We start from the raw sequence: 19,246 nt of genomic DNA, 5'->3' as shown, positions 1-19,246 counted from the left end.
ATGTGGTGCGCTACGCCAAGGCCGAAGACATCCCGAGGAGAATTCCTTGGTAAGTTTTAGGCACAGTTTTTCTTCTACAAAGTCGATGTACTTCACGGAGGTGCGCTGTTCTAAGGCGCAGGGTGGGGGGGAGAGAAACTTGGGCCCAAAGTGAAAAGTCAAAAAATTATAGATTTATTGTCGATACAAAAATGCGCACTTGGATTTAGCAGCTCAGATTGAATCAATGGGTTGCAGGCTGAATTAGATAAATGAGACAAATAGGTCCATGTATGGCAGATGTTATTTAACGTGAACAAGTGTAAGATCATGCACGTAAGGTTAGAAAACTCTAGACATGGATCTTCTCCTGTAGGGGCCCCTGAAAATGGTGAAGGACATGGAGGATCTGAGACCAAATGGTGAGTTCTAAGAGTTAAGAGGGATATTTACTTTGGGGGCTTAGACAGGATGTAAATGAAGTTTAAAAAAATAAAAACTGGATAGTTTCTCTAGTAGAGGTCAGATCTAGAATATCTGTAAGCAAAGTTATATTACACACCAACAAGTATGTTTCACAGTCATTGCCCTGTGAACAAAATGGTCAATACACATGGTGAGATATAAACACAAGAACATAATAGGAGTAAGCCATTGGCCCCTCGAGCCTGCTCCACCATTTAATATCATGGCGGATCTGATCTTGGGCTCAGCTCCACTTCCCTGCCCACTCCCCATAACCCTTCACTCCTTTATCGTTCAAAAATCCATCTCCATCTTAAATATATTCAATGACCCAGCCTCCACAGCTCTCTGGGGAAGAGAATGCCACAGATTTACAACCCTAAGAAATTCCTCATCACAGTTCTAAATGGGTGACCCCTTATTCTTAAACTGTGCCCCCTAGTTTTAGATTCCCTCATGAGTGGAAACATCCCCTCCGCACCTACTTTGTCAAGCCCCCTCAGTAGCTTATGTTTCAATAAGATCACTTCTCATTCTTCTAAACACCGATGAGTATCGGCCCAACCTGCTCAACCTAGAGAATACAATCCTTTAAAAAGGAACATGACCAGTTCCTGAGGGATGAGGACATTTCCAGTTACAGGGAGTGAAATGCTAGCTTTTGCGAGGCATGGGGCTCAACACCGATCTAATATTTGATTGATTGCCATAGGAAGTTGAAGAGGAATTTCCAAGGGTTATTAATGAATTGGCCGCAAGTTTTCTACCTTTCCCAGGTGCAACTGAATGTATGCGAGGTTGGACATTGACTCAATGAGGTTGTTTGGTGGGGGGGGGTGGAGGGCGGTTGTTGAAGGGTCTTTTCATATGTAGTCCTGCTCCTGAAGGCAGCAACTCTTACTGGGATATGGTTTCATGAGCAACAGTAGCATTCTGGTAAACTTATCCATTTCCCCCCCGCCCCCCACCCAAGTTACAAATCTGTCCTTACTCTGTCATATTCGAGTTATGTGGGCAAGTTTACATCTCTCGCAGGACAATTGCTGATGTTTCTAATTTAGCATTTTTAGTCTGATTAGCTGGTTAACAAAGTCACAGACCAGGAAGGTCATAGGTTGATCCCATGCAAGAGACAATTGGTATACACAATTAGCCTTATGGCGTTGGGTTTTTTTTTTCTTTCTTCAGTGGGTGGGGAGAAGATAGGGGAAAGAAAGAATGCAAGAACTCATTTTTACTTCTCTTTGCTATGCAAAACAGAAAGCCAGCCTTTGTTTCAATAACTCCTCTCACACCTAATAAGCCTGCTAACACACACTGAATGACCACTTGAGCGAGATATTAGAGGATAACCACTGCCCTTGGAACAGTGCTTCAGCATGAATTGCTGCCTTCAAGAAAGCAGGAGTTAAGCCACAGTAATGGAGGAATGCTGTACCCATCAGGTTGAATGGTAATTAATTGATAACAAAAACAGCAAAGACCTCGCAAAAATTGCTAACAGACTCGTTTATGCATCTTTAAACTTTTATTGTTTGGCTATACAAAGCATACAATTTTATACTGTTGCAAGTTTCAAACTTGCTCTATTAACTAAAGTACATACAACTCAGCCTCACACGAGGCCTTTTCAAAACTTTGTTCTGCTGATATTGCACTTTGCATTAAGGCACAGGAAGAAAAAAAAATAAATCATGGATAACGTAAGTGTTAGTGCTCCAACAGCAGATAGTTTATCACTTAGCCATCTTAGTGTAAAAAAAAATTCATCCTTATAGCTTATAGGCATATACAAAAAATTCTATTGCATGCATTAAAGGCATTACCTATAAGCAGCGTCCTTGTATCATAATATACAAATGGTTTAACATAAACACTGCATGCACATCAAGAACGGCAAGTCTACTTATGGCTCTGAAGCTACTAGGTTTAAATAAAATATAACTTAACTACACTTAGCATTGTCAAGTTTTGCAAGTCACTTCCACATCAGTATAAAGTCAAAATCATAAATGCGAGTTGGCAGTTAAAAAAAGGTAGATGCAGAATATTGCAGTCTATTATGGCTTTTGCATTAGTGCACAACCCTTTGGCAGAAAGGGGGTGTCCTACACATGCAGTTTCCTCTTTTTGCCACGTTCTGTACAAGGCCACTCTCCTTTTAAAAAAAAAAGGAATCATCATGCTTTTCCGGTGGGTATGAAGGCCATCGAGTCAATCTGCGGGTCTTACACCAATCTGAGGTTTATACACTGATGACCAATAAGTTGTCCATTCTTTTCAGACACAGCTCGTGTAGCCATCTCAAGGGTTGGGAACGTCACCAAAGCTTCTCCACTGGGCTGGCCATTAAAGTTATACAGAACCAAGATCGTATCTGCATGAATCTGAGGGTGAAAGAAAAAAAGACTCAAGGATTTTTGGAAATTCTTTGATGTAAAGTTGGAGTTTCTTCAGCGTGCCTTGTGCAACTTGAATGGAGCAGCATATTTTGGTAAATGACCAAGTCAATTTAATGATTTGGCCTGTCCAGCTGGTAGACTTAAAATGTTTAGCTAAACAAATAGGATTTGCCACAATCTTTAAACTGTGAAATGTGATTATTATGGTTTAATGTACTTCACATTGGTCAGTCTTTCATCTAGCTAAATTCCTAGGGACCCCTCTTGTTCTTGGATCTAGTTTTTCAACTACTGGTACTATATTAACCAGGTACGGATAAAATGAAAAGTTAGAAACAAAACATAGGAAAGCAATAGAACTCAGGAAAGTAATGAGTAACAACCACAAAAAAGAGAACAAAGTGCTCTGCAATTCTTCCAAAACAGAATACCACAGCGGATAAGACCAGAGAGCAAAAGGTAGCATTAAATAAATAAAATGCTGTTCTAGATACGTTTAAATCAAGATTAAGTGCAGGGCATTGGAATTGGACTTAAAGACTTACACTTCTGAAGTGTGCCTGGGTAGACTGAACTGGTGAAAGTAAAGGAATGGTTTATTCCAGATAACTTTTTGTAAAGCTAATTTTAGAGCCAGTCCTCTATTCGTAAGAAAACATGAATTGAGAATATGGGCTAGACCTTCACCTTCATTTTCGGCGGTTTTCTCCATGGTACAGTTGTTTTTGGGAGAGAAAACGCCCGGCGAAAGTTTCCCCCTTTACTTTTTGAATGGTACCGCCCAAATCTCGAAGCACCCACCAATGTGCACCGCCGGGAAAATCACCAGGGCACAAGTTTGGCCTCAATGGAAGCCCGTCCAGATCGCTGAGGGAACCGCCCTGTGAAAGCTGCTTAAACAGGGTGGTAGGCGAGTACTCTGCAAAGAAAGGCAAGTTAAAGGTTCTTTATTTTTTTTTTTAAATTGTAAAATGGCGATTAGCTTTAAAACTGTCTTGGGAATGTTTAACTTTATTTTGGGGGTGGGGGGGAGGAATATATATATATTTTTAAAAGTTTTCCCCCCTCCATCGGCCCAACCACGGTCTTGACTAAAAAGTTTTTCAATTTTAGGAATCGCCCATTTCACTTCGTTTCGTCTTTCACTGCTGAGAATACTGGTACAAGATCCATTTTCTCACCGGGCGATTATTTTTTACTTAATTATGGAAATTCTCACCAGCGTTAGTTGCAAAATGTTAGCGTTTTTTCTGGACAGGCAATTGGGCATTGAAGGGCGCGCGGAAAGTCTAGCCCTATATCTTTCTTCCCACCAAGTCTTTCTCCTACAGAACATGTGCAAACCTTCATTGATTCTACCCACTCATTTAATCTCTGGAGGGGTAAAAATTCTGTATAAATACTTGATTGCCCTCATCGTAAGCAAGTAAACTATTTATCCATCTTCAATTATTCAACCTTGTCTTGCTGCCCTTTACACCTTTCCAGTCTTCCAAAGCACCATAGGAACCGTAATGGCCATGGAATTTTTGATCATTCTATACACAGCTCTATTAACTTCCAATCCTGTTGTGACATTTATTCAGTTCCTTCTTGGAGGAAAGAAGAATCTACATGCAAGAAATATCTCCATTAAAGTAATGTGGAAATAACTTCTGGTTTAGTGTTGTATGCACAAAGCGAATGTGGAGAATTAGTATTACCTTAGCCATGCAAGGAAAAAAAATGCAACTTTTTCTTCGCACCAATTTCTGTTCTACCATTGATTAAGCATTGAAACCACCATTGCTCAAAAGGTGGCTGCAACCACCTCACCATGTGTTTGCAGCTCATCATTGGAAGATGTCAAGAAAGACGATAGTAATCCCAGAGATGAGGTGGAGAGAGAGAAATAAAAATCCCAGTTTTGAAACACCATGTGATTTCACTCGAGAGTGAAGCCTGGCCACAGAGCCAGCTGGGAAGTTCCTCTCTTACCTTATTGAAATTTGTAAAGGCGGTCATCTACAAACAGACCCACTCTTTGGGTGCCTGAAACATACTCCTTGCTTGATCGTTCATCTGAATAAGGCCGCTGTAGTCATCGGGTGCATACTACAGTACAAGTTTGAATACATACATCAGTCAAAAGGAACATTGCTCGGTGAGTGCATGCTTCACCACAAATTGCAAACCTAGAAAGTTCTAAACCTGGGCTTTAACCTGGCGAGAGAATTTTAACTTTTACAAACCATGAATCAATTAACGGCCTTTTGACTGCAAGACTAAAGGCTTTTTAGAATTTTTAGAAAAAGTTAAAAAAGCAAGCAACATGGACACTTCAACCAAATTGGACTCTGCAGTTCATGTTCTGCCATGATCGCTTTATGCTGATCATGGCAGAACAGGACAAGTCACACAGACAAGAGAGCTGCTATTTGACTAGTACATGAGCTATATTATAAATGGTCATACAACCAACACAAGTGCTATAGAACAGGGGATTTTAAGGGTTCGCAATTTCAAGGGAGCCAGGCTTAAAAAAAAACTTTTTATAAAAGCACTCTCTCAAAGGTGGGATCGAGCTGAGTAAACTGGTAGCTCTGGCTCCTACCTGGATCTCGTTCCAACAGCAACTGCTAACCCATTCAGTTCAAGTATCCAGGGACTATTGAAATCAGCCAATGGCGGCTCAGAGTGCGCATGTTAGTTCGGTTTCAGATTTGAATTTTTTATTTTAGTTATGCGTGTGGGTGTGATTGTCAATAAAATGAAGGGGTAAGGAAATAGACAGCAGCTGCAAGTATGGAAGCAGCTGCTGGGGTCAAAATGAGTCAGTCTTCATGGAGGAAGAAGAGCGCAATATGTCAACATTAGTGAACTATTATAGGATTGCCACTTATTAACAAAACAAAGTTTGCAAACCTATCTAACGTCCCATTCTCTCCTCCCACAATACCACCCTCAGTGTTGACTCTCACTGTAGTACAGTTACAGGGTGCTGGCCGCCCAATCTCATTCATTCTTCACCTGCGAGTCTATACCTTGAGTTTAACAATCTTGCTCTGCCAAAGAGGGCAGAGCCGATTGTTCACACCCAGCTAGGATTTCAACCTTCCAGTATTGTCCTCTAGTCACCCGGAACAAAACATTAATCTGGACACTGCTGCGAGCAATTTGGGAGATAAATCATATGGACCTTAAATTGTTTTTACATTTTTAATGTTTACTTTTGTTTATTAGTTATAAAAATATTGGAGTGGCAGGAATAAAGGCTGTTTGAGGGATCAAGTAGAGAACAGAGGCCGGCTGATGTGCCAGGAACTGTTGGTGAGGGAGTCGGGGGTGCGGGAAAGAGAGGGAGACTGGGGATCAGGTGATTGGGGTTCACGTGGAGAGAAAGAGGGAGTGGGTTAGCCATGGGGACCAGTATTTTCTGCAGTACCAGCAGCAGTAACATGGTGAGTGAGAGTGGCACTGAGAATATCAGAAAAAAAACCACTCAGGTCTGTGGAATTTTTCGAACATGGAGGTGGGGGCGGGGTGCTTTGGAAGCAAAGAGGCTCAGAACCCCTGTATTATGTACAACCTACGGATTACTGCACAATACTTGGTTATGAATAAAGATGATAACTTGATAAAGTTTTGAATATCAAAATTGAAACGGATGAAAATCAGGGCTTGTGTATTCATTAATAACACTGGAACAGCAGTCTAAGAGTTTAAATATGGATAAGTGAACATAGATCAGGCATCAATTCGTATTTTTAAAATGTACTCAAAAGTATCTTCAGGGATAAAATGGGAGCATTTTGAACAACAGCTCAAATGGTGAAATTGGTGGGAAAAGTTAAATTACGCAGTTCAACAGAAAATGTTGTGGACGGAGGGTGGGGGGGAAACAAATGGGATTTGGAGGCGCCATTTAGTCTTTTCCAGTTTCTAAGGTGCCTTGAGTTTGCTTTCATATCTGTAAAAAAGTAAAAATTCTCTCGCGCCAATTTCAAGATTCAAACGAGGAGTGCAAAAAAACCCCCCACAAAAATCCGACTTCTGAAGCGGAGTCAAAATTACAATAAAAGCAGACGTGCGTATATTCACAAACCCGATTAACAAATTCACAACGCAGTCACGCAATCTCTGTTGATGAATCATTACTCTTGGCAAAGACCCATCCACCATTTTATAAAAACCATTACCTTGTGACTAACCCTGCCCAACAAAATATTCAAGGTTGGGACAGCAAGGCTGTGCAAATATTAGCATATTACCAGACCTGCTTGCATACAATGCAATTTTAAAGTGATTTTTTTTTTTTTGAGTGGATGAAGGGAGAGAAGATGAGCCCAAAAATGTTAGCTGGAAATCTCCCAAATCAATTTTAGCAAGTGAGGGAATTCAAATATTTGGCTGCCTTGTATGACTCATTACTGCTGCAAATTTAATGCAGTGCAATCTCATTCCATGTAATAATCCAGGAGACAGACAGTGAGAAAGAAACAGACTGTTGTTCCAATCTGTAAGATTAGTTTGTCTTCCCGATAACCTGTTGGCCTGTTCTAGTTCTGTAAAGATATACTCCAAAACATCACATGTTCTGATTATCTGATAACTGGTCACTTTTTTTAAATACATGGAAAATATACAGTAATATCAAATACTAATAGTGCCATCTGTTCAAAAAAGGAGACCAAAAGACTCACACACACACACAACCCAATGGAAGAGAAAAAATCCAAGCTGTACAGATTAATTGGTTCTAATACTAAAAATCAAGCACCTATTATGTTTAAATCTAATATATTGGGAGTGTATATTGCTGTTTGAGGATAGTTCAATGAACTCACCAAATGAAATGATAGAAATTTGTACAGTACTACTTTTCATATATCAGAGGCTGGGGGGCAGGGACCAAGAAAATGCTACACACTCCCAAGAGGAAGGGAGAACTTTTTAAATTATGTTTTCCTCTCACACCTAGCATCTGATGATAATGCTACAGATAAGAGTCCTGGAACTGGGGCATTTAGGGAAGAAACCCCCCTTGTAGTAAAGTGCTAAGGTACATCTTACAAACATGACCATACATATGTTTAGCTTTCAGGAGCCTCTCATACATTAGTCTTGCTGCAAGCAGAAATAGTGGGAAAGTACACACCATGGAAAGACCTTCTTGGACTATAATTGCACATTTTTGTTAACACCAAATGGCTTCAACACTGACCTTCCATTGGAACACAAAAATAAAATGGCACAATTAGATTTGAAGAAACTGTACTCCAGATGGATTGACCCTAAATTGGTTGTATTTCTGCTCCGTTATCAAAGACAGGCAGAACTGGATACAAGCAGATCTCCACAACTAGAAACAGTCAGTAAGATAAGACAATTGAGAAGGGTAGCAAATAACAACCAAGAACGAACACAATGCAAAGCATAATGATTCTGGCATCATATTTAAATTAAGCCATTTTCAAATTTCAACCCCCCAGGAGAATACTGTATTTAAATGGTCTTCACTGTAGTTTGGAGACAGTACATTTTACTGCTGCACAGATGGTATTTATACTACGGCAGGTCTGGTATTACTGCAACTGCTCATTAAAGTGTTCACACATGCAGTACGAAAGCCCCATTAAACCGGAAAGGATTCTATATAGGGGGGAGGGAGAGAGAAGGAAGGAGGGGGGCAAGGAATCCAAAAACCCACCATCTCATTTCTCCCAGAGATGGTAGAGACCAAACTCCCACTAAATTACATCACCATCAACACCTGGCAGATCAATACCCACACACAGTGCAATGTATACAGTAAGCCCATTTTCACACGGCCATACCAAGCTAGAGGCGGTCCAAAGTGTATTCACTAAGATCAGCACGTCATTCAACACATCCAGGAGAGCAAGAGAAATGGAACGCATGAGAAAGAAATTGCTGTTAGATAGCCTTTGGCCTTATCCAATAGGTGAACCATAATATAGACACACTTAAGTTTCATTGTTGCACTGCAATCTTTAAAAAAGGAGGTATATATGCAGAATATCCTCAAATCAAAATATGTTGTACTGGACAGGAAAAGAACCCCAAGGAATACAAATTAATGATCTTTACCTGATATCCTTGGAAGAAGCTAAGGATGTCTTTCGTTGCAATATTATAAGGCAGACCCTGCATGCGAACTAGTGCTCCTGGTTGTGGTAACACAGCGTGGGTTGCAGATGAAGCTGCAGCAGCCATTGCTGCTTGGGGAGCTGCAAAGTATCCTACGGTTGTTGGAGATACTGGAGGACTAGAAGGAAAGCGACCATAAAAATCAGTAAAATATTCAACAAAAAAGAGTGACGCGGGCAGATTTCCCCGAGAAGTTTCTTGGCTGTGTGTTCAGTACCCTCCCATACAATGCATTCACATCTTAAACACACCTTTTGGACAGAAGGTCCAAGTGTTACATTGTTAGCAAAAATACGACAAACAAAGGGATTCCACGGAAACAGTTACCTTGGATAGTAGGTCGTGTAGTTCATATAAAGCTGAGTGGCCGTTGCCTGAGCAGGATAATAGGCAACTGCAGGTGGTGCAGGCTGTGCTGTCCGTGCTGGAGCCAACAGGGCCTGGGGTTGATAAAGCGCTGCTTCAGCTGGTATTACAGCAGTGCCAGGCGAGAACGTTGGGTATGTTGGTGGGGAAAGGCCTGCAAGGTAAACAAACAGGGACAAATGAGAACAGAAAGGTGTTTAATAAATCAACTTGTGTTTCTGACGAGAGTCCCAAACATGCAAGTGCATAATTAGTATTGGAGGAGCCTGAACTTCACAGGCAGCCAGTGCATTGTTGCCAACAAACTTCCTCAATCCAATTCTGCCTTCCATGCATATCCTTCAAGTTAATTGGGCAGATTGCTTAGCCCTACATTTTAAAAACTATACATTTCAGTTTAGTGCAATTAAAATGGTGATCTCAACATGCATGACATCTTGGATGTGCATATGAGGCACCCAACTACACCCCAGTGAATGGCCACCTTATCTCCACCCCATTGGCAACTACACGAGCATCATCCCCAAAGTTTAAAAATCCTACCAGGCAGACCTATTGCAGAGCTCCAGAAAGTACCCCACAAAGCAAAACTTGCCCAGTACAATGTCTAATTTCGCCATTTGCTGAAGGAGTGCGGGGTGGGTGGGGAGAAAAAAAAAAAATCAAAACCCCTATTCAATCTCAAGCCTTGATTGATGAATTACTGATCATGGCAAACCAGGTAAAGATGAAAAGGTAAACAAAGCTCCAGCCTCCACCTACCACAATTTCAGCCGTTAGCAGCAAGAGAGCGTCAGAATTCAAAACTTACATGGTAACTTACATGGTGGCGGAGACAAGCCACTACGATTTAAAGTGCCACCCATTAAAACATAGCTCATTTCATCTCCAGAACACTGAAACACTTCCACATATCTATCCTTCATAGTCTTCTTGTGACATTTCTGTGCAACCAAGAAAGCACGGTCTGCAGACTTCATCTGAATAAAAGCATCACCGGAGGGTCGGCCCTGGGGGTTGGGGGTGGAGGGGGGAAGAAAGAGAAGGGAAGGTGAGTAGGGGCGAGGGTTACAAGTTATTGCAAGCTTAAAACTGTTTATCTTTTAAAATGAAGTGAATGTACAAGTCTAGTCAAGGATATAAAACATGTTTATTAATAAACCGATAAATTGCACCAAGTCTACACTTAAATCTCAGGACCTTTTCAACAATGCAATCCCAACCTCAACTGGCTTGACTTGAAGCCACCCTGGAGATCCAGGAAATCTTGGACACAACTATGACAAGGACAAGGGCACCATCAAAAAAATAATCCCAGTTCAAAACACAACCGCAGTACTAAATTCATTCATGGAGAGAGCCTTGCCTGCTTCATGTATCAAATTTTAAATAATGGGGAATTTGCATTTGATATTTGAAGACTTTCCTCTCTACTTAAAAGCTTCACTTTGTGGCACAAGCAGAAAATGAAAAGTCAGAAGACATGGGTGTGGGAGTTGCTGTGGTCCTGGTGGCCTTTCCCAATCCACACCTACTGGTTGCGAAACTGCTTAATGCGTGGCGCAGTTTTGTGAATCACCAGTAAAACCAAGTCACACGCAAGTTAGATAAATTCAACAATTTTCTATGTTAAAAGACAAGGTTTTTAAAAAACTGCATGCTCAGGACTTGTTAATACTACCAGGCTTGCATGCCCTCAACATGTCCAAACAAAATACATGTAGAATACTTTAATTCACAGGCTCTTATTTCCTGTACCCAAAGTTTGGTTAAAAAGCTTAAATCACCATTTATGAAAACAAATAATGAACATGTTCTTACTTTGAAAGTTAAAAAGCAGCTAAGTTTTGCTACAGCTTGCCAAGATCGGAGATGAAGACAAAAATACCCAGAAGTCGGTGCTTGTCAACACTTCATTGATGACAACCTTCAGTATATGGACCTGTGCTACATGATTATTTACAAAGGATATAATGGCATGATTGTGAACATCTGCAAGATGCAGTTAGCCAGGGTCAGTGAGGTGGTTAATAACAAAAAGGCCAAAGAAACAACCTCAAAACATCAAATCACGATTGCTGCCTGCCAGCAGGGGGCTCATTAACATGGATATGAATAGGGTTTCCTTGTAACTGCAGTTAATGCAGGATTGAGATGGGCTGACACCTCCCATACGTTTCTACACTGCCAACTGGAGTCAGCAATGTTCTGCTTGTGGAGTGGCGCTGTGAAAAAGGTATCAACCCTCAAGTACTTCCCTGTCTAAACACGTTTGAGCTCAGAGCTAGTCTCTGCATCCATTATTTGTTTTGCTCAGTGCCATTAATCCCTAGAAAATTTGAGGACACATTTAAAAATGAAAACCTTCGTAAAGAGATGTGTGATTTTATGTAAGAGGCTCTTTTGTTCTGAACTAGAACACGGATACAAGTTCCAAATGTTACTGAATTATACATTTATAATTCAATGCTTGGTTTTATGACAGAGCAGATTGGATTTTGATATGGTACATTTTTCAACACAGAACAGCAAATATATTCCAAGGTAGAAAAAGTTTTACTCTAAAATGGAGCTTTGGGTTTGGGGGAGGTGAGGAAGAGAATGGAGATTGCAATAGAGAGATAGCATATCCTTTAAATGCATTTTTATTCTAAGTCATGAGTGGCTCAACTTCAACAATCAACATTTTCAATGGCAAGAATGACGATCTCAAATCTACTCAAGTGCACAGAAGTGCAAAATGCCAATTTACAGAATAACTAGACATTGAGCGGATTAAAAACAAATCCAGATTGAATACTCTCACTGCAGTGCAAGCTGCAACAGATGTCAGCTGAGACAACACAAATTTCATTAGTATCAGAATCACAGTAAACTTTACGTAGTTTTAATGCCTTCAAAAAGGAGATCCAGCCACTAGAGACTCCTTAAAATTTGCTTCCCCATTGCCAACAGCTGGTCAACACATCCCATCCAACACTCCCACAGCTCAACTTCCACAACTCTGGTGGAACAACCAAACTCACCAGCTAAGTTTGCAAGGAGGCTTTAAAGCCATTCCCTCCCACTCCCCACCAAGGATTAATATGCAGGGTTGTCCACAAGCTAAACCATTGCTACAATCCACAATATATTACAAATATAATGTAGGTCAACTTGTTAACCAGAGAATTTAAATAGCTTCATACAGAAAAATTATTCATAACTGGATTAGCACATCTAAAAGGAGAGGCTCCGTTTGATTTAAAGTTCAGTGTTTATATAAATTCAAGTAACGTCAAAGTCCTGAGAACTTTATACACATTGAAATGAATAAGCTTCAAAGAGTCATTTATCCAATCCCAACTACAAGTATGCATTCTCAAAGGGTAATATCACAATATTAGTAGTAGTAGACTGCCAGTTACCTGTTGATTTAGTACCATGTGAACACCATGAGGTTTTATGTCAATTGTAAATTCTCCCATGAACTCCAGAATATCTTCAATGCTTGCTGTGTAGGGAAGGCCCCGAAGACGGATACAGTCCCTTGTATTTCCAGTAGCAATGAATGGCTGAGGTAGCACAGGGATCAAAGGAGCTGGGAGTGTTGAAATTAGTGGTGTAGACATGTATCTATTTAATACCTGAGATGTTGGGAAGAAAAGCATCAACAATTGGAAAGAGTTGAAAAGTATTAACAAGTCCTGAGCATGCAGTTTTTTTTAAACCTTGTCTTTTAGCATCATTGCATAGCTGCTCCAACATATGGTGCCACTTACACAGATGGATTAAAGTCACATTTATACTTCAGCTGTGTTAGTGCAAAGCACTTTTGCTTCACTTATGCTAAGAGTGCAAGGCTGGAGTCAGAACCTGCCTTAACTTGATGCAAAGCAAGACCGTCCTTCAGGGAGTATCACTCCACTTTGCTCGAGTCTCATTGAGCCCTGGCTCCAGACTTAACACTGCAACGTAGCACCCCATACCAATGTTACAGTTGTATTGTAAATGAAGCTCCAGAGATATGGTTAAATAGTGCAAGAAAATACATAGCCCATATTATCAGAGATTAAGTCTAGATTTTGTAATATTCTAATCTATTGGGGGTTAATACTACATAAATTCCAGACATCACATTTCTTTCGAGACATTCACATCCTCTACTTCAAAATGTAATGTCTCATTGTTAGGGAAACAATCAAAAAAAAAATGCCAGTCTAGATAAGAGAATGAAGTTTGTCCTATCAATTGTTAAATTCCAGTCATCTAGTAGTTTTAATATTTTCTCTTAAAATACTGAATTTTGCTTTAAAAACAGCCCATTAACTGAAAGTAGGTGTTAAGGTGTTCAACAGGACAAAAAGCATCCCAGATTTGCTTATATATGTATATGTATATGTAGCCTATTAATTCATTGGCACTCCCAACTTAAAAACATGCCTTTAATCCTGTTCCTCACCACGTGACACCTACACACACACACACACAGATTATACCTCCTCACCTACATAAAGTCACATAAGGAGAGCAGCTATACTCTCTCCTCCTACACCATCAGCTAGTCCAGTGCAGAAAGTTGCAGTCAGTACTTAGTGACAAACATGGCTTATGAGCAGCTGCTTAATGCAAAGTCGCAGAAAGTCAATCAACATACTCCAACTGAAGTTGCACTTCACAAACGTTGCACGGGTCGTGATCTGTACTCTTTGGCTGGCAATAAGCATAAAGCAATCAAGTCACATTTTGTGACACAACAGATCCCCAGCTTCCCTCAGTTAGTGCTTTTGCAAAGAGGTGGTTGGAGCCAAGAAAAAGTTCTCAACTAGGGAATATTCCCTTCCAGGACTGTGCAAGTACACCTTCTACCAGGTCAAGGATGACAACCATGGAAAAGGATGTCGATGGGAATGATCCCTTAATCTGGAATGCACCACCTGAAAGGGTGGTGAAAGCAGATTCAATAGCAACGGGCATTGGATATGTGCACTTGAAAAAGGAAGTGTGCAGGGCTATGGTGAACAAGCAGGGACGTGGGACTAATTAAACAGCTCTTTCAAAGAGCTGGCACAGGCATGATGGGCCAAATGGCCTATCCTGTGCCGTAAGATTTGATGACTTCAAATTGAGGACAGTTAACACCAAATTTGAAGGGGAGCGAGAAAGGGGATGAATTGGAGGGAGGCTATAAAAGAATGACAAATGTTTATTTAGCCCAACATTGTTTCATATCACAGTTGTGTATAATGTATGTTCAATCAGATGCACTATAATATGCAGTAAAGAATACTAACCTGCTGTACTTCTGCTGCAGTACTCCTGAACAGCTCAATGTAACGTTTCCCCAATATTTCCTTGTGTTTTTTAAGTGCATTTTGCGCAAACTCTTCACATGCAAACAACACAAATGCATCCCCAGTTGGTCTTCCATCAGGATATTTAACAAAGAGGAGCCCCTCCTTGCCACCTGTAACAGGACACTCATTTCCAAAAAAACCTAGGACATCATCTGCTGTGGCTGTGAAAGGTAGTCCACGCATTCGTATTATTACTTGGTTCTCCTTCGATAAGAATTGTGCCACTTCATTCGAAGTACCTGCATTAAAAAGTAATCTTTCAAAATGGTAGATACCAGTGCATGAACTATGTAACCACCCTCGTGTCAAAATAAGAAAATATCAGCGAGTACAACAGTGGCCCAAGGTTAGTTAAATAGAGAGAAAAACAATTACAAGGTGGTAAGCTCAATCATTTTAATAAATCACAAAAGAACAAACCTTGAGCAGATTACAATGCCATTTCATCCCAAAAATAAGTTTATTGCCTTGTAATCTCCAAGGCTTTACTGAAAAAAAACTGATCAATGACAACAGGTTTAATCATCTTAATAAGTTATTGCCATCAGGAGAAAAATGGCACGGCTGGTATTGTTATAAAAAGATAGCTGGACTCCTGCTTCACAATAATCCTCTTCTCCCAAGAGATTAATTTATGACAAGGTAAGCAAGGCCAAGAACAAGTTCTGAGTCAGAGAAGACTACCAGCAGTTGGCTACCAAAAAAAAGCCAGAATTTTAGAAATGAACTAATTTGGATGATCATTTATCCCAATAAAAAGTCAGAATTCTTTTACAGCATCATTTGACCATCAGGAGCTAAGTCCTCTCTCTAGGTTTGACTGCCACTCACCAACTTCATCTTAAAGAGCAGTGTTAAAACTAATCCAAAGACTTGGCTGCCATCTTGGTTTCAGGTTAGAAATCTCACCTTTATGTAGGTTGCAAATTTTGTAAAATGAGAGATCTGGAGTGAAGTCAATTTGCAGACAGATTTAAGCACTTTAGCATAGAAGGCACCAGCTGACATTATGGTAGCAACGAACACTCCCCATAGCTTTATGCTGCAATGGAGGAGGAGGTTCATTCTGCAAAGTCTTTCAAGGTGGATTTGGGGCATTTTAGTTATGTTTTAGAGTGGGACCCTGCATCTCTGCTCACCACAGGGTTTCCTCAGGTAGTGGCAGCAGCTGTTTCTGGTGTCCATCCACTTTGGCGGTGTCAAGAGGCACAACTGACGGAATGACATCAGAATTCCAGCCAATTCCACCTCTGTAGGCAACAGCGTACCCTACACCTGCAGGTGCCAGGACTACAGAAGTTGAAAGCCAATTTTCTTAACAGAGCCAGTCTTTTCCATACATTGGATTCATGAAAGGCAAATACCTACAATGGAGTTAAATACCTCTCTTCATGCAGCTCCCCCTTGCTTGCCTCTACTGCTGCTATCCCCCCCACCCCAAACAGACAGGTGATCCAGCTGTACTGCTGCTGATATGAGCACACTCGCTAAATGAAAATGCCCTGGTCTTAGGAATGTGGCGATACAAGAGGCATCTCATCAAGGAGTTGTAATAGGCCACTAATCATTAACTAAATGCACCAGCCTGTACAATAGGAAGCCAGGGGACTTGGTCCATATCCATTGTTTTAAAGTGAATTCAATTTAGCGTGGGGGGAATAAAGTAATTAGAAACCATTGATCTGAGATTTATTCTATTTATGTATATATTGTAACTGAAGAGGTAAACATAACATGAGTCAAAATCTTTTTTGTGAATATGATAAATTCTTCAGCCTTGGGCCAAATCACATATCCCATTATGCCTGGGCATAAATTTAAAACTTGTTACCAAGTCATACACTGTCTTTAACCAGATTGCAGGAGGAATTTGGATTTTTCTAACAACTTACCTCCAGCAATTTTTAAGAATTCTTCTCCAGTAGCCTTGTACACCTGAATGGAAATTAAGTTTGATATAATCAACCATTCCTTTTAAATAATAAAGCTAAAAAATAAGTGAAATTAAAAGTAACTTCACATTAGTGCTCACCTCAATGTATCTGCTTCCCATGTGATGTTTGTGCCTCTCGAGTGCAAGGTCTCGGTGCTCTGGATTGATGAACCGGACTAGAGCTTCTCCATTTCTTCTTCCTTGTGAGTTGAGGCACAGTGCTACACCACCTCTACAATAAAGCCACAGCATTCCATTGTAAAAAATATTCACTAATGCAGCCATTATTGCCAACTACAAATCTGACAGCCATCAATGCACTTAATAATGGTTTTAACCCTATCAACTTCTTTCATCATCAATAACACAAAGTAAAAATACCCAGTGTTGTACTATTGAGGTTTGTCTATACAATTCAGTTATTGTCTATGCAATTCTTGGGGGGCTTCCCTTGATAGCTCGAGCTTATCCAATGAGTAATTGAGCTATGCAGACCAGGAAGGTCCCAGAAATAATCCTCAGTCTATGCATCTCAACTGTGAATGGTATAGGCGCTACAAATTGGGTCCTAGCACTCTGATTTAAGCACAGAAAGAGGCAGGATTTTTGCTCGTGATCTCTATCCAGCAATGCTTGCAACAGTGGACGAAGGCAAGATCAATTCAACTGTGATTCCCTTTATGGTTAAATACATGGCATTCAGTGTCTAAGCTGACATGTGTACATCTATTTGACAGTCTACGAGAGAACAATGGTTGCTGGAGGAGAGGAGGGAGATAGAATCATTCAATAAAGTATTTCACTTTTAGAAGAGGAGAGTAAATTGGAAAGAAAAACTTTTGATTCATCGCTTGTACAGCTGGCAAGTCACCCACACTGGCCAGTTCTCCTGATAAAAGATTCACAAAATGGGCTCTAGGTCTATTTTGTTCCAATTTCATCCCAAACCAACCTATGCACCATTTCCCAGCCAAGAACACATTTGGATGTTTATGATGTAACTGGCACCAAGTATTTTCCTCTTTTTACTTCTCCACACACCTACCTTCACCAACCCACTGCCCTGCTCTTCCCCCCCCCAATGTCCACTTCCCCAAAGGAATGGTGGAGACAGCACATCTAAAGTCAGGAACTACTGCAAAAGGGAAACAGAACAAACCCACACACTTTTTCTCCATGACACAACTAGTTGGTATCCGGAAGCACCATGTCACCTGCTTTGCTGGCTGGGAGGAGGGAGGCAAGGATGTTAGTCATCCATAGCATTAAATTCAAAACGATAGGAAAGTGTGATAAATAGGACACTAAACTATGCTACAGGGAGCAATTACCAGATTAAATTCATCATGATGCTACCTGGAAGGCAACACGTGCTGGAACCCAGTAATTATTACAAAGAACACTAATCCTAGAATGTGGTAATAACATGTTTGGTTCCACTCTTGCCCATCTCTAGCAATGTCTTTGCTTCCAACCCTCACATTGCTACTTCTAAAGTCACCAATCCTTGGCCCCCTTCTCTTCCTAATCTACATGCTGCTGATGGCGACAGACACGAGATAACACTCAGCTCTACTTCAGCGCCACCTTTTTAAGATGCCTCCCTTGCCTGTGTTGTCAGAACGCTTGTACAACATCCAATCTTGGATGAGTAACAATTTTCTCAGCTAGACATTGGGAAGACCAAAGCCAGTCTTCCGCCTCACAAACTCCATATGCTCATCACTGATTCCATTGCCCTTGCCTGGTATGGTCTCAACCTGAACCTGGCTCGTGGTCCTATTTGACCACGAGTGGAGAATCTGACCCCATATCTCCTCTATCATAAAGAACAGCTAATTGCACCTCCAACATCACCCACTTCTGCTGGAATCCTCGTACACACCCATCACCTTCAGACTACACTATTTCAATGCTTTTCTTGCCAACTCCTTTATTATCCATAAACTACAGCTCATCCAAAATTTTGCTGCCTGTCTCCATTCCCGTACCAAGTCCAGTTCACCCATCACACTGGTTCTTATTGGCCTACATTGATTCCCAGACCCTGCCCACCCCCAACACACCAAATATACAATTCTCATGTTCAAATCCCTCCATACACCCCCACCCACAAACTGGCTTCTTATGCAGTCCCCCTTCCCTACTAATGCAGCCATGCCTTCAGTTACCTAGGCTCTGGGATGGCTACCCTTAAGCCTCTATATCTCTACCTCCATCCCCACTTAAAAATCACCTGTGCAAAAGGCAAAAGACTGCATCACAAATTTGCTGATACCACCAAGTTAGGGGGCATGGAAAATGAAGGAAGACTGTGGAAGAATGGAGATAAATTAAGGGAGTGAGCAGACAAAATGCACACTTCAGAGAAAAGCAGAATGATGTAGATGTACTAGGATGATAACCAGGGATGAGAAGAGAACATTGAGAGATTTGACAAAATTAGGGACTTGACAAACTAAGGCATCATTAAAGACACAAAGTGTGAATAGGGACAGAGATCTAACAAAAGTATTCAACATTTTGAAAGGGTTTGAGGAGGGAAATAATAGAAGATTGCCATTGATTAGTGATTCTGTAACAAAAGGAATAAATTTATGATTAGTACTAGAAGC

At 40.7% G+C, this 19,246-nt stretch overlaps 1 protein-coding gene across 4 annotated transcripts in view; it reads right to left on the bottom strand.

Moving 5' to 3' along the window:
• Positions 1-2,745: 2,745 nt before the first annotated feature.
• esrp2 (epithelial splicing regulatory protein 2) overlaps positions 2,746-19,246 on the bottom strand; it is a 33,336-nt gene continuing 16,835 nt past the window's right edge. For 3 of the 4 annotated variants that reach the window (XM_070897981.1, XM_070897978.1, XM_070897979.1), the window contains exons 9-17: positions 16,731-16,863; positions 16,591-16,633; positions 14,636-14,937; positions 12,770-12,988; positions 10,174-10,372; positions 9,324-9,516; positions 8,937-9,114; positions 4,824-4,940; positions 2,746-2,831 (exon numbers count right to left, since the gene is read on the bottom strand). In XM_070897981.1, coding sequence (XP_070754082.1) covers positions 4,851-4,940; positions 8,937-9,114; positions 9,324-9,516; positions 10,174-10,372; positions 12,770-12,988; positions 14,636-14,937; positions 16,591-16,633; positions 16,731-16,863 — 1,357 coding nt within the window. In that variant the 3' untranslated portion in view covers positions 2,746-2,831; positions 4,824-4,850. The remainder of the gene's footprint in view (positions 2,832-4,823; positions 4,941-8,936; positions 9,115-9,323; positions 9,517-10,173; positions 10,373-12,769; positions 12,989-14,635; positions 14,938-16,590; positions 16,634-16,730; positions 16,864-19,246) is intronic. The other variant, XM_070897980.1, reaches the window with a different exon arrangement.

The sequence above is a fragment of the Pristiophorus japonicus genome, chromosome 13 (assembly GCF_044704955.1).
Source record: "Pristiophorus japonicus isolate sPriJap1 chromosome 13, sPriJap1.hap1, whole genome shotgun sequence".
NCBI classification, from domain to species: Eukaryota; Metazoa; Chordata; class Chondrichthyes; family Pristiophoridae; genus Pristiophorus; species Pristiophorus japonicus.
This window is presented reverse-complemented; position numbering and strand designations above follow the sequence as displayed.